The 22,297-nt window shown below is 36.3% G+C and overlaps 1 protein-coding gene across 2 annotated transcripts in view; it reads right to left on the minus strand.

The window, feature by feature from the left end:
* Positions 1-2,764: 2,764 nt before the first annotated feature.
* The window catches only part of gpr4 (G protein-coupled receptor 4), a 29,907-nt gene continuing 10,374 nt past the window's right edge, over positions 2,765-22,297 (minus strand). For both annotated transcript variants that reach the window (XM_055196720.2, XM_055196721.2), the window contains exon 2: positions 2,765-7,645. In XM_055196720.2, coding sequence (XP_055052695.2) covers positions 6,195-7,286 — 1,092 coding nt within the window. In that variant the 5' untranslated portion in view covers positions 7,287-7,645 and the 3' untranslated portion in view covers positions 2,765-6,194. The remainder of the gene's footprint in view (positions 7,646-22,297) is intronic.

Consider the following 22,297-nt stretch of genomic DNA (forward strand, 5'->3'; position numbering starts at 1 on the left):
TCTCAGTCTTTCAAGCACGACAATAAATATAAACGATCTGTTTTAGACACGGGTCAGTTCACATCAAAGAGATCGGTTAAGGAAATGCTTTAAAAAACAATTCCCAGACTTCCAATAACATGTTGTTTTGTGTATTGGAATGTGTTATATCAATCACTCATTATTCATAAGAATCTGGATTTAATCTGTATACAGGACATTATTTCAATAAATCACAATTACATAAATTAAGGCTGAGAAAAGATTAATTGCGATTAATACAAAATAAAAGTTTTTGCATACTTTATGTGTGTGCACTGTGTGTAATTATTTTTTCTATATATATATATATATATATATATATATATATATATATATATATATATATATATATATATATATATATATATATATATATATATATAGTTTTGAGCATGGCATGGTTGTTGGTGCCAGACGAGCCGGTCTGAGTATTTCACAATCTGCTCAGTTACTGGGATTTTCACGCACAACCATTTCTAGCATTTACAAAGAATGGTGTGAAAAGGGAAAAACATCCAGAATGCGTCAGTCCTGTGGGTGAAAATGCCTTGTTGATGCTAGAGATCAGAGGAGAATGAGCCGACTGATTCAAGCTGATAGAAGAGCAACTTTGACTGAAATAACCACTCGTTACAACCGAGGTATGCAGCAAAGCATTTGTGAAGCCACAACACGCACAACCTTGAGGTGGATGGGCAACAACAGCAGAAGACCCCACCGGGTACCACTAATCTCCTCTACAAATAGGAAAAAGAGGGTACAATTTGGATGAGCTCACCAAAATTGGACAGTTGAAGAAAATGTTGCCTGATCTGATGAGTCTCGATTTCTGTTGAGACATTCAGATGGTAGTGTCAGAATTTAGGTCCCTTAGTGCCAATTGGGCATCGTTTAAATGCCACGGCCTACCTGAGCATTGTTTCTGACCATGTCCATCCCTTTATGACCACAATTTACCCATGGCTACTTCCAGCAGGATAATGCACCATGTCACAAAGCTCGAATCATTTCAGATTGGTTTCTTAACATAACAATGAGTTCACTGTACTAAAATGGCCCCCACAGTCACCAGATCTCAACCCAATAGAGCATCTTTGGGATGTGGTGGAACGAGAGCTTAGCACCCTGGATGTGCATCCACAAATCTCCATCAACTGCAAGATGCTATCCTATCAATATGGACCAACATTTCTAAAGAATGCTTTCAGCATCTTGTTTAATCAATGCCATGTAGAATTAAGGCAGTTCTGAAGGCGAAAGGGGTCAAACACAGTATTAGTATGGTGTTCCTAATAATCCTTTACACACATTAATGTTTGTATTTAAGAAACATTTACATGTATATTTATATATTTTTTGATATATTTTATATTATAAATATAAATAAAAAACATACCTAAATAACATTTTCTTAAATTCATACATGTATGTGTGTATTTATATATAAATAATATATACGCACAGTATACACAGACACATATTATGCAAACACAAACTTTTATTTTGTATATGATTAATCGTGATTAATCTTTAGACAGCCCGAACAAAAATACATTATCTTCCCTCAAAATGCTGGTCAACATAATGTCAAGCAGCAATATTCAGACACAGTTGTATAATCTGACATTTTCAGATAAGAACTCATTGACATTACTCTGTTTCAGGTCACCGGACAGCCATACTGCACCAGGCAATGCGGTTCAATCAGGAGAAATGTGACACAGTGACCTTGGACGGGTGCTGTACACATACAGGGGCGGCAATGGTTCATGTAGGTTGTCTACAAATCAGAAGGTTGGTGGTTCAATCCCGGCTCCACCTGACCAAGTGTCGAGGTGTCTTTGAGCAGGACAACAAATCCCAGAGATGCTCCCGACGAGCTGGATGGCGCCTTGTATGGCTGACACCGCCATCGTTGTGTGAGTGAATGTGAGGGAATATGTAAAGCGCTTTGGATGGCTTTTGGTCATGAAAGCGCTATATAAATGCAGTCCATTTACCATTGTTGGATGCATGAGTAATAGCAGAAAGACAAAACTTCAGCCACAGAAAGGTAAATATGTAAATGTTAGCTGCAGAACATATTTATAAACAAGCATACAGTATGTTTTACATAATGCTTTAACTTGCAAACTATTTCCTTCCAACAAATCTTATCTAAATTCCATCTAACATTGTTTCATCAGCACAGTATACAATATGCACATCAAATGTTTACACAATTTCCCCCCAGTAAATGATTATTTTGACAAAATGTAAATGTTTACATCTTTTGTACGACACAGAGGAATTTGTGGATTAAAATAGCAAACATAAATATTTTGGATATAAAATCTTGTGTTTATAGGATATATAAGAATGCATCCTTGAACATTTCTACTGTTTTGGAGTAAATTGGATACTTCTTGACATGAAGAGCCTGTTTGTTAGTTTTCCATTACACTATAAAAAAATAGTGCTTAAAAGCTTAGGGGAACCATTTTTGGCACCTATATATCACCATATGATGTTTAGCACTAAAAATGGTTCCCATGTGATTACGAGCCAGTCACCAACTTTTAGTGCTATTTAGCATCATTTTTTTTGAGTGTACCAAAGGCTATTAAAGCTACCATGGGTTATAAATCTTGTTTTCATTATGATTAATGCATGACATTTATTTCCTCTTTTATTTACATATCACATTTGCTTCCTTTTACAACACCTGTTCTCCAAGAAAGCATCTATAAAGAAAAGATCATCACACAACACAAGCACATCATTTATTTTATTTTGGCATAACAACAATCCCATTACATTGCACTTTTTCTCGTGGTTGACATTCAGGACAATCTGGAACTACTGAAGAAAAATGTAAACAAGTGCAAAGCCCACTGTTTGGAAACACTGTTTCCATTTGGGGTATTTGTGGGTCACTGAACAGAGAGGATTAAATCAGACAAACATGTACCTCTGGAACACTACAGAAGGCTTTTTACAGGATATGGTCCAGAATATTGATACATCATAAGGCTTGTCTTAAACATCCCCATACAACAGTCATTCGCAGTCGGTATTTGTGTTGACTGTGACATGAGCTACAAAATAAATTAAACAGTCATTGCAGAGTATACTTCCTATAAAATTTAAAAAGACAGACACCGATGGCAGGCACGATGAACATTCAAAAGGACAAGGGAATTTAACATCAACATTTTGTAGATATTGGTCCTCCTCTCCAAATAAAAGACACATTGAATTTTATCATAGAAAGTGTTTCAGGAAAAAACTTGAGGTACACATAGCTGTTGTACACAAAGCCCTTATGCTTTATCCACATTAAAAATAGTACGATTATGCATTAAATATAAAAATATCCAACCAAGTGTCATTTATTTAAAAGAAAGCTGGTAAAAGCAAAATTATACAATATAATCCTAAATAGAGACACTCTTAAAAATAAAGGTGCTTTTTTACAGCAATGCCACCACCATTCAGGTTCTTTAAAGAATCATTTGAGGAGCTCAGATGCAAAAAACGCTAAGCGCCATCTCTGTTAAAAATGAGATAATGATATAAACCAAATGCTTTCGGCATGTATTATACGTTAATCAAAAACTTCCGCTACAAATCCATTTCATCCCAGCCTCAGGCCATTTAGAAATACAGGTGTGTTGGCAGAATCCATTAAAAGTCTGATAAAAATGATCAATTACAAGAAAACATGTCAGATGCACTTAAGAGGGTTTAGCATCTGATCTTTATTTCTTTCATACCTTTTAATAATCTCAAGAACTTTTATTCAACTCTTTGAACGTGAAGGTTATTTTTGCAATGTTTCTCAAACTGGAGGGCACAATATGGTGCTGGGGGGCCCAGTTTTATGACAAAACATATTAATTTATCTTAAATACCTCAGAAAATTAAGGCTACTAACAATGTTGGAATTTAATATGTTTTGTTTAATCCAAATTTTAAGTTTTAGAATGTTTTATGTCATACATTTTTTTTGGGGGGGGCACAAAGTGATGCACCGTACACAATGGAGATGGGGACACACAGAAAAAGTTTGAGAACGACTGCGATTTATGGTCAGTGTTGGGGAAAGTTACTTTTAAAAGTAATGCATTACAATATTAAAGGTGCAGTGTATAAATTTTAGAAAGTTCTTTTAACAGCAATGCAATATAATATAGATAACTATGTTTTCATTGGTGTATAAAGACTTTAAAAAATGAACTGTATTGTTTTTATTACCTTAGAATGAGTTGTTATCTACATACACAGCGGGTCCCCTTACATGGAGGCCGCCATTTTGCGGCATCATGTTTTTACAGGATCCCTAAATGGAAAAAGTACTCTACATAGCGCATTTGTCATTATGTTGTCTCAGACGATGACATGTTTGTCCTATGATGGCTACCGTAGCTTGTCTTTGTGCTTCAAAAGGGAGGGGTGCAATTCGCAAACTCCCCACTAGAGGTTAAAAATCCGCTAAAATCTACACACTACACCTTTAATCCCAAAAAAGCTAACTAATAGCGTTACTCAATTACTTGGAAAGTAATGCTTACGTTACTTTTTAGTTACTTTTATGTTACTTTTTCTTAGCTGAGGCTTGATCTCTTTCAGGCCTTGCAGGTGTTTTTATGACTGAAAAGTTCTGCATTCAGAAATTGCATATTTCATCACAAAAATGTCGAGCTCTGGCCTGCCATCTCAGTTTCTGACTCAAACTGTTTCCACACAGGCATGTACCATAGACTGTAAAAAAGATGGACGACGCCCGTTCGCTCTCTTCCATTGGTGAAAAGTGAAGCCGCCAGTGTCCCGATACGGCTCTGACATCTTGGGTCTTGAGTCTGCGAGTAGCGATTTTGGGACCAGTCCTGCGCAGTAGTGAGCAGGAAGTAAAGCCGCGAAATGAAGGCGCCGCCCTCGCAGAATGTGCATATTACAGCTTTCAATCATGAAGTGGCACCACTGTTTTTATAGCATTAAATAACTAACTAAAAATAAACTTATTTTAAAAACAAACACTTGGATTTACATCAGCGTGATAAAAACTACAGTAAATGATAGAAACCAGCTTCAGAAAAAAGATAATTGAAGTGTAATTGTTTAGTTGGTCTCAAGTCCCATTGAATACGATGGGGGAGGCATGGTTTATGACCTATACTGGGACCAGTCACTGGGGGGCGATCAAAACGTTTTGGCTTCACTTTTCAGGGCTTGTGCGGCACGCTAGGCATGTACGCATAAAGTGCATAATGTGACTACGTTATGTTTAATTCAGTACATACATTTTTTTATTGAATTAATTTAACTAAAAAAGTAACTCAAATATTAATGTGTACATTTAAAAAGTAATGCGTTACTTTACTCGTTACTTCAGAAAAGTAATATTATTACGTAATGCATGTTACTTGTAATGCGTTACCCCCAACACCGTTTATGGTACCATTTAGCCAAAAATGGCCCTTCTTTGGCATCGTGAAGCACCTTTATTTTTAATAGTGTATTAGGATATTTTCTGTTTGTCCTGTTCAAGCTAACATGATAAGCTCCTGCATAGCTCAGTTGGTAGAGGATTGTGTTAGCAGCACAAAAGGTGATGGGTTCAAACCCAAAGAACACACATCCTGCTAAAATGTATACATTGCAATGCACTGTGGTAACAGTTGGTTAAAGTAAATATTAAAAGATCTAAATAAATTAGTTATGAGAAAACATTCAGCATAATTTGTTTGGATGTCGCTTGGTTTGATATTTTGAAATATCCAATGCAATCCGCTTGTTAAGTCTGACGTCATGCAGCGCTTCCGGGTCCAACCGATCTCAAATGCCATAGGGAAATAAAAAATCCCGCTAATATACACTCTGCCAAAAACATGATCCTAATTTTTATCTCCATAACAAAATCCGAATTATTGATATATTGCTGTCGGTAATTCTGTGAGCCTGGAGACTGCTGTTTTCATTGTTTATACAATTTTCACTTAAACATGTGATATGAATAAATACTGCTTTGTTTAAATAATATCCTCTATTGAAATGAGTGGAGGCTTGGACCTGGAAACAGTATTCCTTACGTCATGACTTAACAAGCGGATAAAATACATACACCGCATTTAAGACAGCATTACATAACCAAATTCGTCTTGGGCCCCTGTGTGTTAAATCCACATTTGGTTTCACTTTCTAACACTGAGAATGGTCATTTGAAGGCACTCGTCTTTGAGCACTTCAATGTCCGTTTTGTATGCATTAGCCTTGACTCCATTATACAAATCAGGCTTCTTCACTGATAGAGGCGTCTCCACGGTGAGAGAATTCCCCATCAGTGCGTCCATTTTCCCTCGATGGAAGAGACCCATGAGGGCGGTCAGAGCCCGGGTGACGTCGTTACGGGCCCCTTCGTTCACAAAGCAGTAAAGGATGGGGTCCGCCACACAGTTGAGACTAGTGAGTGCTAGAGCCACATGATACGCGCCAAACAAGTCCTCCTCGGCACTACAGTCACAGGGATCGCTGAGGAACATCACGCTACGCCACAGCAGGAGGACGTGGTAGGGAGCGAAGCAGAGGAGAACGATGAGGATCAAACTGAGGGCCAGCCTCTTGATTTTGGCCTTCTCCTGTCGTTCAGTGGAGACGTTACCTCGCACAGCTCTCAGGATACCTCTGTACGCTGCCAGCATCACACCCCAAGGTGCCAGGAATCCCAAAAAAGTGCGATAAAGGTTCATACCAGCCACCCAGTCCTGCATTGGGTACTTTTCAAAGCAGAAGGTATGGTTGAAGCGATCCTTAAACAGTTCGTCGTGGAAGAGAGGTGCAGAATTAGCCACTATTTCAGTCACCCAGACGACAGCGCTGACCAGCACGGCCGTTTTCACCCGACGGACTTTAGCGAACTTGAGAGGATGAGCCACGGCCAAGTAGCGATCCACGGATATGCAACAAAGAAAGGCGATGCTGACGTAAATGTTGGTGTAAAAGATGAAACCGAAGAGCTTGCAGGACACCTGGCCGTGGATCCAGTTGTCATGATGCACGAAATAATCTATCCACAGGGGCAAAGTGGCTATGTACAAGATGTCAGCCACAGAGAGGTTCATCAAGTAGATACCCAGCTCGTTTTTCTGTTTTACCTGCATGTATGCGGCCCACAGGGCCATGCAGTTGGTGGGGAAGCCGAGTACAATGACAATTATGTATAGCACCGGCTGGAAGAACTGGTCTATGTTCGAGTCAACATTGCACGAGGTTGAGATGTTACACATGGTCTCTTTGCTTCCTCTGAGACTTAAATAATCATCGAAACCATCTATGGTCCCAACTCAAGCCATATTTAAGTGGAAGAAAGATTCATTTTGGCTTTCCTGTACTGACACTGTAGCCCACTTTGGTCTAGCATGGTGGGTCTGTTGTGTCACATGTCTTAACAATATTTCATGGTTAGTCTATTAACCATAAACTCATGGTCACAGAAGTAAATGAAAAAAAGGCGTGCCATTAATCCTTGTGAAATGATCCCCGCGGATCACCGTGGGTTTTATTTAGGGGTCAGCAGTCGTTTCCATAACTTTCTCTGAAGGTTGCACAATGACTAATGTTCTTTGGTGTGTCCAACAACATCCATCTGCAAAAGAGGGCAGAGAGTGATTGTGTGAGATCCTTTAAGTATTTTATTTTTTTACAATTTTATGAATCATTGCAAAATTATTGATGTTGAAAATATAACCTTGATATCTTTAATAATGACTGAGTAAGATCAACATGAATAATGTAAAATCAATGATTAAAATCAAACTTTGATGCTCCCAATCTCATCTTTTGATTATGAGACTTCAGCCTGGATTTTACGGATAGGGTCACATATATGTGTTTGCTAACAATGGGAGATTTAAAGGATTAGTCTATTTTCTTAAAAAATTTCCAGATAATTTACTCACCACCATGTCATCCAAAATGTAAAAAATGTAAAAGAAATTATGTTTTTTGATGAAAACATTCCAGGATTTTTCTCATTTTTATGGACTTTAATGGACCCCAACACTAACAGTTTTAATGCTGGTTAAAATTGCAGTTTCAAAGGACTCTTAACGATCCCAAATGAGGTATAAGGGTCTTATCTAGCAAAACAATTGTCATTTTTGACAAGAAAAATAAAAAAAATCACTTTTTAACCACAAATTCTCGTCTATCTCCGGTCCTGTGACGCGCCAGCGCGACCTCACGTAATACGTCATCACGTCAAGAGGTCACGGATGATGTATGCGAAACTACAAATTAATGTCTTTGTGTCAGTTTATTGTTTACAATGGTCCCCAAATGTGGGTTTCATATATTTAACATGTGACTTTTCCAGGACATTACGCAATTATGCGAGGTCGCACTGGCGCGTCACAGGACCGGAGATAGACGAGAAATTGTGATTTAAAAGTGCATTTTTTTTTCTTGTCAAAAATGACAATCGTTTCGCTAGATAAGACTCTTATACCTCGTTTGGGATCATTTAGAGTCTTTTGAAACGGCATTAAAACATTAAGTGTTGGGGTCCATTAAAGTCCATTAAATGAGAAAAATCCTGGAATGTTTTCCTCAAAAAACATAATTTCTTCTCGTCTGAACAAAGAAAAACATCAACATTTTCGATGACATGGTGGTGAGTAAATTTTCTGGATTTTTTTTTAAGAAAATGGACTAATCCTTTAAAGGTCATGTTCTTCCTGATCCAATTTTTCCAACTTTAGTTAGTATATAATGTTGCTGTTAGAGCATAAATAATACCTGTAAAATGATAAAGCTCAAAATTCACTGCCAGGCGATATATGTTCTTTAACAGAATTCATATTTCAAAGCCTACAGCGAACGGCCGGTTTGGACTACAGCCCTCTACTTCTACTTGAATGACGTCAATATAAGAGTTTTTGACTAAACTCCACCTACAGGAATACGTTAGTCGGCAACTCAAACGGCTTTGCTAAGCAAAGCTGCTGTCGAATCACAACCGAGGAGCAACCTTCCGATCTCTCTAATGAAGCTAATACGGAAGTGACTTAAACTGCAATTCATCGACTGGCCACTAGAGCTGGCTCCAAAAGGGATTCCCATAGACCTCCATGTTAAAATGCCCAACTTCACAGTAGAAAATAATATCTTTACAGCCTGGTACAAAAAGTGTTTTTGGTCTGTATTTTTTGCCCTTCATGACAACTGTAAGGGGGATGATTTTTTTTGTAACTCATCCGTTTAAATTATAATAAGCCTTAAAGTCCTGCATATTTAACCATTAATAGATGCAAGTGTCTTTCAAAAACTATTTATGCAGAATTACTAAAAGATGCACAAGGCACCAATCATTTTTTTCCATTTGTAATTTTTGTGGGTGATTGAGTGTAAGCAAATACTAACTTATAATATAAATATATGTCAGTTATTTTCCACATTCACTTGGTACATCATACTGTATGTCAAACAGAGCTACTGTGCACACAAAGAATAACAACCAGAAAGTTGTGTTGTCATTAAGCCGTAGTGATGTACTGTACAGGATCAAAGCTACAGTGCCTGGATTGAAACCAAGATTGCTGTTTGCTTGGGACTGTTTATAGATTCTCAGAGAAACTTGGAAAGATGCTTTGCAGTATTCGATGGCAGTAAACAGGACATGCGGGAGAATTTATGTGATAATTATGAGGAAATTTTTCCTAGCTCATTGGTAAAGCATTGCGTTTGCAGCACAGACGGTCATGGGTTCAATACCAGCGAAGACACATACTATTAAGATGCTATATCATTTCACACATGCTTATTATAGTATTAAACAAAAGCTTTGTTGTTTTGTATGTAACCGTATGTTTTATCATCTCAAAGCCAGTGAGTGTCACTTAAACATGGAAATGAAAATAGACAAAACAAAGGAAACACACAAACAATGTGAAGAAATGTGATTCTTGCATGGGGGACCAAAACTCTAAACCACATAGTTTTTCTTTATAACATTACTCAGCAGAAAATGATTTACATTTGTAACTGAACTTAAAGATCAATGTTTTTCTGGGAAAGTGTGATTTTTTTGGTACTGAGTAACCCATGAGGACAATCTAAGGGTAAAACAGCAATACAAAGATTCCTCAGGATTAACAATCATGAAAATGAACCAAATGTATGCAAGACTTTACAAATTAACTTTTATATTGTATCTATAAAACACCCCCAATGTATTATTCCAAATTATTACTTTATGCACTGCAGTACTAACAGTACAGCATATTTATTAATGTTCACAACATCTACATAACATCAACCAACTAATGTATATGGCCTGACATCTAAACATATCAAAATATTGCATATTAGTCTTTATATTAACTTCTCCCCGCCATTGACAAGTTTTCTCGTTAATTAAGAGAAAACATTTCTCTGCCAACAACCCTTTCCTGACGTTTTTTTTATGGTAATCTGTAATTCCGCTACTATCCACTAATAAAAAAAGCTAATAAAAAACTAATAAATAAACTAATAAAAGTCCACTAATAATAAACTGCAGCAAAAACAAATTTTTCAACATTTAAAACTCTGTGTATGTTTTGATTTTGTTTTGAACCAAATTCCTCTACAAAACTGCAATTATTTCAGCTTTTTGCTCAAAATTTTGTATTTTTGAGGTAACCTACCCATATTTAAGGTTATAAAAAGAAAACAAATGAAGATAGAATGAAACGTTTTCTTTCCACATTTTGTTTGAAAGCAGAAGGTCTGTTTTTTCATTATAAATATATATATATATATATATATATATATATATATATATATATATATATATATATATATATATATATATATATATATATATATATATATATATATATATATATATATATATATATATATATATATATATATATATATATATATATATATATATATATTAGTGCATTTTTTGTGAAAATTGCAAAAAATTAATGGCGAGCAACTTTTTAAAGGTCACGTTCTTTCTGATCCCATTTTTTAAACCCTAGTTAGTGTGTAATGTTGCTATACTGTAAAAAAATTCTGTAGAAATTTGCAGCTGGGTTGCCGGTAACTTACCGTAAATAACATAAATTTAAATCTACGGTAATTTACCAGCAACCCAGCTGCAATACCATTGTAATTTCTACAGATTTTTTTACAGTGATAGCATAAATAATACCTGTAAAATGTTCACTGGCAGGTAATATATTTTCTTTAACAGAATTCTTCTTTCAAAGCCTACAGCGAACGGCCGCTTTGGAATACAGCCCTCTACTTCCTGCTTTAATGACATCACTAGAACAGTTTGTTAACTAAACTCCGCCCACAGGAATACGTCAGTCGCCAGCTAAGCTAACGGCAGGCTAAGCTGCTATCGAATCACAACACACTAAACAAACTACACAATCAGAACTCGATACAAATTTCTGAAGGAGGGACTTCACAGAACAAGGAAGACATCAGCCCGTTTTGAGGACAGTGAAAACAGCGCTATACAGAAAAATAAATTGTGTGAAAAATACTGCGTTTTTACACTTGAAACATGAACACATGTTATATTGCGCACTGTAAACACAATCAAAGCTTCAAAAACACAGAAAGAACGGGACCTTTAAAAAAGGCTGGCAGGGAATGAGTTAAAGGAATAGTATGTAGGATTGTGGCCAAAACTGGTATTGCAATCACAAAACTTGTGGCTAAAACTGGTACTGCAATCACACAACTGGTGGCCAATACACAAAATGACAACATAAACATCAGTTGAGGGCTACAACTCCACTCTTTAAATGACAATATCCTGGCCAGACCACTGTTGTCAGTGATATAAGTATTTGAAATGAAAATGATTTCTTAATGTCTAGTGACATATCAGGGCCATTTTATGATTAACTGATATACATTTCTTACATACTGTTCCTTTAAATGTTACATTTGTGTCACCCATCATAATTTGCATTTATTCATTGAGCAGATACTTTCATCCAAAGTGACTTCCAAAAACACCACCATCAGAGAGCTCAGTCAAAAACAGTAAAATAAAAAGTTCAGGCACAATATGCCATAGTGACAGGGCCTCCCTGGTGTGTCACTATTTTTAAGACTTTGCTTATAAGCTTAATGTTTTTCTAAACAGTAGGAAATATGAGATAACAGCGGCGGTTGACTGATCTGCCTGAGGCTAACAGAGACCTCAAAATCGCTTCCCTAATCCAATCTGTCATTCAGCTCCAATATCAATACCTTACAGTGGCAGATAACAATGTATCCTTTAACAGAGAAAATGAAAACAACCACAGCCTAAAGATGATGGAATGTAAACCTGTGGAAAGCGGTCAACCTGACTGGAGGAGATTAAAAAAGTGAGGGGCAATGAAGGTGGTTGTAACAAAATGCATGAGATCAAAAAGTAGTTTGTGTGCATTTTAAGCAGATCTTTTAATACTGTTTAAGCAAACATATCTGGCCCTCTCTGTTGTAACACAATGTATCACTGATTGATGTGAAGATTATAAAAACAAAGCTTTCAGATGGTTAATCTACAGTAAGACTGGAAATAAGGTTATGAATCATCAGGGACCAATGTCATCTTAATAACTCAATTTACAAGGACTTACAAGACCTATGATTGTCATCAAAAGAAACCATGCAGCAAGGTCAAGTCTAAAAACACTAAAATACTGGAAAAAAATTATTTTATGAATTATAAATATTTAACATTATGCACTAACCAAGTAGGCAAATTTGTAACATATTACCCACTTTGCACAAAAGGTTATGGCACAATTGGCTCATTAAAGCACACAAGACAACATGGGTCATAGAGTACATGCTGTCATTAACAGTCCTGTCATACCACTAATTATCTAGTCCTTATTATAGTAAACAAATAAATCATTCATGAACATTCAAAATATATGAAGTACTTAAATTATTAAACTGAATGAATTATGTGTTAAGTACGCTTAGAAATGCTTGTTAATTTATGTAATGCAGTGGCGGTCCATGCATTTTTCACCTAGGCCTTCAGTGGTGTCCTATCTGAATTAATCCATCTTGTAATACACATCAACAGATTAATTGCAAAGTAAAAAAAGAAATTACGGTATTTTACACTTCAAGGAATAACAGTCAAATTTTACTTTATTAAAAAAAGCCAAGAGAAATTAGATATATACCCCAAAATGAGATATTATACCCCGAATATTAACCCCGTAAAAAAAAATTTTTTGCTAAAGAAATCACATAAATGGTTCTTGAAAAAGTGTTTTGAAGAGTCAAAAGTATAAAAATTACTTTGTTGACGGTCTATTATTCAAAGATAATGCAAAGAGTTTTATGAAGGTTTACTTTAAAAAAGTGATATTCACAACATTTACATTTTACAAATATTATTTGCCTACTAAATGCTTTACTCTGTTGCACAACAATAAGTCATTTTCTGATGGCCCACCACTTATGTAATGTATATTATTATTCAAAAAATCATCTTAAAGGGGTTGCTCAATGGTATTTCAAGCATTCTGACTTATTAACACAGTTTTGTTTCCTCATGTTAAACGTAGGCAAAGTGTCAAAAAAGCAGTTGGGCGTGTTACAGCGTATTTCTGTGACGAATGCACTTCACCAGGGTTCGTACAAGTTTCGGAAAGTTTTTTTCGATTACAGGTCCAACTGACGTTTCAGGGGTTTTCTACGCATCACTTCTTTTTATGGGCACTTCCCCCGGAAAACCGCGGGAAAACCATCAATAAGCGGGAGACGCTAGAACTTACAAACATTCACATCACGCGACAGCTTTGTTTAATTTCAAAACTTAACAAAGGCACGAAAGAAGAAGTGTGTTTTTGGATGTAAGGAGAAGAAAGTCAGCCTTATGAAAACGATGGATGTAGTTTATTATCCGGGGTAGCAGCAGAGTTTTGCGTGCGTGTTTGATGCGGTGGATTTTCCCAACCGGGTCACGAGTTGCACGCGGTAAGTAAGACTTCTGTTTATGTTGAAAATAGGGGCGTGCATATTATATAAATGACACGAACATGTAGTGAATCATAAGTTATAGAGTGTTGTATAAAGTGTTGCATGACTCGTACTTGCTCCACCCGCGGTAGTAACTCCTTAATTTTTTCGTACGTTATCGGAAAGATTCGGTAAAGCTAATCTTTCTTTTATAAATCTGATTAAACTAAAGACTCTTCAGAGATATAAAGGATGTAATACTACTCTATAGGTACTCCAGATTAACATCAGAAATGCAGAAACAGCGTGTGTTACGTGAGCTTTAAGCCATAGACTTGACTAACTGTATTAATTATGTTACATGATGTTGAATGGTATGAGAAATAAATTATTATTATTAATCAAATATTACATTAATCAACTATTAATAACAAACAGATTTCGGACTGTAAAATCTCATAAAATCATGTCTTGTGGAAACATATTAGGTTGCTTGACTGAACGCTGTTGGAATGATATCAAACATTTACATCTACACGAGGTAACATTAGCTTATTATACCTTCATTTCACCTTCATATAAGTTCAAAAACTGGACAATGATGTCCAGACGTGTTTTTAATTTAAATTATTTTATTTTTTCTTACCAGGTCAGAAAAACTACACTTAGCAACACTTGCTGATCCGCAGATACTGCAATTTATGATCAGCAGTACCAGGCTACTAGTCTCTGGGAGAAAATAACCTAGTTCAAGAAAAGCTGAACGAGCATTTTCTATTTATTATTATTGATGTTGAGATCCATGCTGTTGAGATGGAAGTAAAACTGTTCACCTAAATATAAAAATGTAGTTTTAAACTCACACGACTTTCATACGTAATCAGTTTTGAATGTATTGCTGAAATTTAACTCGATTTCAAGATTTAAATATTGGCAAAGTCTAGCACTATTGACAAACCCGAAGAGTGGACTTACGCAATAATGACTAAGATACTGTACAGAACATGCAGAACTATTATTTGGACATCTGACTGTACTTCCCAATAGAAACAAAAAAAAAAGTGGCCTGCGGCGTGTGTTGCATAAGAAATATTTAGTAGTGGACATTTACCAATAAATAAGTGATAACCGACTCTTGCTGAATGTTTTAAGGAAGGCACTTTAAACTGATTCAATGGTTCAGTGCTAGTCAATAAGTCAATCATTACAGCCGTAATCCTAAATGTTATCCAGTGTGTTAATGTTGATTTCGGTCTGATAAATGCATGGTCACTTTCTTGTATGTATAATCAGTATTCGACATAGTACATGTAGGGAAAATAAATTGGAAAAGGAAGACTGACCCCTGAGTCACCAGAGGTCCCATGGCAATGGCTCTTGAAATGACAAATGTAGTGATTGTCAAGTACAAAGAATTTGAGTTTTTGCAAAGTAACAACATGCATTCCCTTAACAATGCATATGCGGAAACACCTGATAACACAACAAAGCTACCATTACTTGCATTTTTCAGCGCAGAATGAAATAAGCTCAAACTCTTCCATATGGATTTTGTCTGGGCTATTAACAGCTTTCTATTTTGTGACAGAAGGTTACACATGTCCTGACGGGAAAGATGGCTGAATCCTCACAATAATAAATAGAGTTAGTATTTGAAGAGCGAAGGAGCTTTGGCAGCTTTCCAATCAGAAGCTGATAAGAAACAAGTCTTTCCGCTAACTTCTAATAAAAGAGATGAAGTGAGAGACGACTGACAATAAGAGAGAGGCATCCAAAAAAAGCTGAATCTAGAATAGAGCTGAATATAAAGAGCTTTTCATGTATTTACTCATTAGGAGATCATATCAAAGATACCACAGCAAGCCCTGGCAGAAGTCCTGGGCAGCTAGGGTCAAACTGGGTTTATTTTAGTAAAAAAACGGTACAACATCAGAAGAGAAACAATAGACTTATTGAGTGTGTTTACATTCACAAAAGAAAACAGTGTTTACATGAAATTTGGAGATTTGTTAGGTTTCTCGCTAACAGTAATGTCACTGCCTATAGGCCGCCTTATCATTCAAAAAGCCGGTGGTAAATTGGCCAAAAGCTATACTGTTGTATCTTTTCTCATGTCTGCAGATCCTTCAAATGTAACACAAGTATTTAATTTCTCAGTTTCACGGTCAAATGAACATGCACACATGAACAAACTGTGCGAGAGATGGCAACGGCGTTCAGGGTTCCCACACCTTAGTTAACTTCAAATTCAAGGACCTTTCAAGGACTTTCCAGGTCTAATACCCTCAAATTCATGCACTAAACGTGGGGACACATTTCAAGTGAGAGCAAGGTTACATCATGTTACCTTTTAAGATACATTGTTACAGTTCCCTTTCGAGGGAACTCGCGCTGCGTCACTGCGGTGACACTTTGGGGAAGCCTCCAGGGGTAAATGTGTATATCAAATTCAACCAGCTTAATGACAAAGACATGGTGACGCGGGAGCCAGGAAGTATATCGCTATCTGAAATATTGCCAGAGATGGCGATACAGGGACGCAGGAAGTATAGCAAGGGAGACGCAGCGTCTCGTTCCCTTCTCAGGGAACAACAGTTACATACGTAACCCGAGACGTTTTCATGCGTCAAACACAACTATGCAAAAAAGCATTTTGGTATAAATCAACATTCACATACAGAAGATATAAGCATTTAAAGCTAACAGTTTACCACATTTTTTTGAAACAATTTTTATGATATTATCCTACACAACACAGGAAATAAGATGGATTTTTTTCCAGAAAACTTCTTGCATAAAATAGATTCAAGCACTTTCAATGACCTGTTTCTATTTATGTATATTTTCAAAAACTTCCCAGGGCCTTGAATTTTCCCCCCAGATTTACAAACTTTCAAGGATTTCAAGGACCCGTGGGAACCCTGGGTGTTTACATGTAATGCAAAATCGGGGTGATGGGAAAAAATCTACCTGTGCAGATCGGATTTTGCTTTAGCCGTTTATGACATTTCCCAGAAAAAAGAAAACTTTTACACTTTACCATGATACATTAACAGTGTATTAAGCATAATAGGAGAAGGAAAGTGCATGTAAACACACTCTTTGATTAAAAACAAGAGACTTTTCAACCATTTTTAAGGCCTTTATCAGACATAAGGAACAGCTAACTATACACTTGTTTATACACCCTTACAATCAGTAACAGGTGTACTCAACTATTGGCTTCCTAACAACATTAAGAGGAAAAAGGCAAGGCATCAATAAAACATACAATAGTCAACTTCCCGAATAAGCCCTTTGGGGAGCAATGTAGCTATCCAAAGTAACGTTGGAAATGTTCCCCTGGATCTACACTTTACATCAATATCTCCACCCTAAATTAATAAACCTGTTCAATGCCAAACAAAAACTTGCAAAGCAAACAGAATGTGTATACTCTTTAAAACGTGTTCTCAATTCTCTACATGTTTCACCAACAAACAACAATCCACATGGGCAACATATAGCATTAAAAACATTATGTGAATTACAGGCGATGACACTTTTTATAAATATATTGCATACTATACATCAGCCCTAACTATAGAGTTCTTTATATTATTTGCATGGAAAAACAAAAGATGCTCAAAAATGCTTAAAAGGTCTAGGTCATACTGTACATTATGTGGTGATGAACTGAATGGTTTTTGCTCCATTTGGTAGTTCAAATTTGGTAGTTCAAATTTGACGAAAGAATCAACTAAATGTTCCCTTAACTGCTTACATTTTTCTTCTGCACAATCTATCTTTATAGGCTGTATTTTTGTGGCCTCTTTATTTTGTCACACTTTATTTTACGGCATCACTGTTACAGTGTAATTATTAAGTACTAAGTAATAATCATTTACAACATGTACTTACTAGGGTTGGAGTTAGGAATAGGGTTTGATTTAGTTTGAGTTAGTTGCATGTAACTATGCATAATTAACTGTTATTACTATAATAATAACATGTAGCATGTGTAACAAAGACACCGTAAAACAAAGTGTTACCAAATTGTTTTAATTAATTATACACTGACTATATTGCCAAAAGTTTTGGGACACCCCTCCAAATCATTGAATTCAGGTGTTCCAATCATTTCAAGTGAAAGAAACTCTTAATGCTTCATTATACCAAACATTTTGGAGAGTTTCATGCTCCCAACTTTGTGGGAACAGTTTGGGGATGGTCCATTCCTGTTCCAACAAGGTCCATAAAGACATGGATGAGCAAGTTTGGTGTGGTGGAACTTGTTTGGTGTGGAGTCCTGACCTCAACCAAATAGGACAATTTTGGGATGAATTAGAGCGGAGACTATGAGCGAGGAACATCAGTGTCTGACTTTAAAAATTTACTTTAAGAAGAATGATCAAAAATTTCCCATAAACAAACTCCTAAACCTTGTAGAAAGAGTTGAAGCTGTTATAGCTGAAAAGGGTGGGCCAACTCCATATTAAACCCTATGGATTAAGAATGGGATGTCATTCAGGTTCATGTGCATATAAAGGCAGGTGTCCCATATGCAAGTACACATATGCATTGTGTAAAACTGAACTTAGCAGTCATGTATAATCTGCCGAATATAGCATCTACTTACATCAATGGTCCAGGGTGGTGCGAAAGAGTGGAGGCAGGGTCTAATTTGCGTATTCATACGATCTAAAAATGGCTGTGTTATCATTGACCCATAATGGGTAGATATTGGACAGAACACAACGCTTGGTTGTTTTAACCCAACTGCTGGGTTATTGTACCCCATGGTTGCATAACAACAACCCAACATTGGGTCAATTTTGACCTAGCATGTGTTCTGTCCAATATTTATCCATTATGGGTTAAAAATAACACAGCCATTTTAAGAGTGTATCTATGGTCCTGTGCGATTGAGTAGAGAAGAGGACTAGTTTGCAACTTTGCATATTAATAGATCTGTGTACTATATGAGGCAAGGGTCTAGAGAGTTATATCCAAGCTGTTTTAAAGCATGGAGAAATCAAAATCTAATTTTACATATGCTATTATGACGTTCAAAAATGCATTTTAACTGATACAATTTTTGAGTGTCAGGGTACGTGTTGAGAAAGACGAGGAGGAAAAAATCATGAAATTTAACAATAATAAAAACACCAAACAGAATGACGGGCTGTAATCACACATAACATTGACACATAACATTGATGAGATCGGACAAAGCCTGGAACAAAGGCAAGGGTATAAATGAAGAGTTTGGTTCCAAAACGAGAGAACTCAGTTTTTAAAATTTTTGTCAAAACATGTTTATTATGATGTTATCACGTTTACTGTCATGGTCCTGCCAGTCTTTCATAGTTATTCATAGTTGTTCATGTTTATGTAGCAGGATTGTGGCGGTACCCATGTTTTGTGTGGCAGCACATGGCCTTTTGTTTGTGCTGCTGTGTCTCGTTTATATCCCCGCCCCCTTGTCTCATCGTTAATAATTAATTATTGGTTAACTCCCCTCACCTGTCTTTCCCTCATTGTCTTGTTTAGTTTTCTTATTTAAGGCCCAAGTGTGCTCTGTCCTGTGCTGGATCGTTTTGTACCGTTGCTGTTTGTGGCAACTCAATCTGCTTAGTCAAGTCTGTTAGTCTTTGTAATTGTCTTAGTCAAGTTAGTCTAGTCTTGTATGTAGTGTCATCTGTTCCTGTGCTGTTTTCCCCCACGTGTGCCTTTGTTTTCTGTTTAATAAACCCTGTTTGAGTTCACCGTCACCTTATACTTGGGTCCCGTTCTCTGTGAATCATAACAATTTTCATTGTTTTATTGTGCTACTGTAATTTTTAGTTATGAAGGCTTAAAGCAAAACAAACCAACTGCAGTTTGATATTAATTGGAATGCACAATCAAAAAAACGCGATTTATCTTGTTTTGGAACCACACTCTTCAAATACACAATACAATATAGGATGATTAAAGGTGCAGTGTGTAATTTTTAGAAGGATCTCTTGACAGAAATGCAAAATAATATACAAAACTATATGATCAGGGGTGTACAAAGACCTCTTATAATGTACCGTTATGTTTTTATAACCTTAGAATGAGACATTTTTATCTACATACACAGAGGGTCCCCTTACATGGAAGTCGCCATTTTGTGCTGCCATGTTTCTACAGAAGCTCTTAACGGGCAAACATTTTTATTAAGTTGTCTCCAACGATGACGTGTTTGTCCTGTGTCGGCTACCGTAGCTTCTCTATGCGTTTCAAAAGCAAGGGGTGAGCTGTGAACCGAGCTGTTAGTTGCAATTTGCAACCTCACCACTAGATGACGCTAAAATCTACACACTGCACCTTTAAACAAATGGAGAACAGGTGAAGACAAGAAACTGACAATGAACTAAGTCAAAACACGAGGACAAACACAGGCGAACAGAAGCAAAACTATGAATAAAAGGTCTTTACTTAACATCTATCCTGACAATCCAGGAAATCCAAATCTTTTACCATTAAAGGATATTGTAAACTTTAGATTAACTGTTATAGAATTTAAGTAGTGATGAAACAAGTTAAAAATGTCTAAATCTTGAAACACTACAAAAATGATGCCAACATTTGTATGACATTTCCAAGGATCTGGGATTTCTCAGATATCAGAAACCCCTCATAGCTGTGTATTTAAGTAATGTCTAAAAAAGAGGAGCTAGTGGATGTTGAACATTAAAAGGCTGAGGTACACTTATCAATAACAAGTTGCTTAATGCCTCTTTCTATACCTATTTTATATATCTATTAAAAATTACAGCTGGAAGAGCATAAAATACGTCATTCAACAGTTGTCTCTTGCAATCTGCTTTATATTTCAGTGTTTCCACAATTACTGTTGAATTTGGACTTCTAATCATTATAGCAAAATCTGACTGTGTAGACTTTAAAGCTTTCCTCTTTCCTCGGATCAGAAAAAAACGTTTTACCTAGTGGTTTTCTCACACCACAATCTGGCTTCATCTTCAACCAGACGAAAAAATGTCTCCACAGAATGATTTTTGCTTAGGTGGAGTACATCTACTCTCAAACAGGGTTTATTAGCATGAGGGCAAATGTTCACGAGAAGGACAAAAGGACAAATGTACTGTAATAGGCACTGACCCATATTAAAGGAACACGCCGACTTTTTGTTACTTTAGCTTATTCACCGTATCCCCCAGAGTTAGAAAAGTCCACACATATCTTTTTCATCTCCGTGGATGCCGTAACTTTGCCACACCCACTGCTAGCCTAGTTTAGCACAAAGACTGGAAGTAAATGGCTCCAGCTAGCATACTGCTCCCAATAAGTGACAAAATGTTGTGATTTGTATAGTCACAGTGTGCACAAATAACAAGGTCATTTAAGACACAGCCATCTTTTAACCGTATACATACTGGGAACTATATTCTCAGAAGCACTTGGGCAGAGTGATTTGCTCACAGTATTTGAGAAGCCCGGTGAATAAGCTTAAGTCCCAAAAAGTCGTTGTGTTCCTTTAAAACCTACAGATAGTACAGATACAAAACAGACAGATCATAGTTTAGGTATATACAATATACAGGTGTTGCATATGAAGAATTTGGCCATTAAAAAAATTTTTTACTGCCAAAATCAGTATTGTATCAGGTCAGTATTAAAAAGAAAATTCTTAATTTTACGTAAAATCCTATATCCGCCGTGTTATTCTGTCATTTTTTCTCCCTTTTTTCCAAAACGCGATAAACGGCACTCCTCATTCTATTCAGAATGCAATAAATCCACTCAGCAAATCACAGCGCACCATTCCACGCAATGTAAACAATAATGGCTCCGCTTTGAATACACACAGAATCCTAGTTTTTCTCATCTACTCTGCACTTCGTGATCAACAAACAAACAAAAACAAAATAATACTTTGATGGCATTGATAAACCTGTGGCAGGGAAGAAACGTAAGTTATCAAAATCTAATTATTTACATGAGAGGCACTCGGGAGACTGAAAATTCCGGCTGTTGCTTGTTCTGACAGTATCAAGCTTCTGTCATGCTAACACAATGACCCCAGGTGATCTTATGAAAAACTTTCCATTATTTTACTTAAAGTCAACGAAAATCAAGCAGGACCAAAACATTTTACAGCTGATTGCTGTCAAAAAAGTTCAGCGACGACGTCCCAAGGATAACAGCAGCAATGACAGTATTTTTAATATGACAAAGTAAGTGTTTTGATTAATGCCATTAATGTTTATTTTTTTAATAAGTGTATACCACTAGTCAACTAAATGAATATAACATGGCAAAGATAAATGCACATTTATATATTGATTCA

The sequence above is a fragment of the Misgurnus anguillicaudatus genome, chromosome 24, assembly GCF_027580225.2.
Source record: "Misgurnus anguillicaudatus chromosome 24, ASM2758022v2, whole genome shotgun sequence".
In the NCBI taxonomy this organism is placed as follows: Eukaryota; Metazoa; Chordata; class Actinopteri; order Cypriniformes; family Cobitidae; genus Misgurnus; species Misgurnus anguillicaudatus.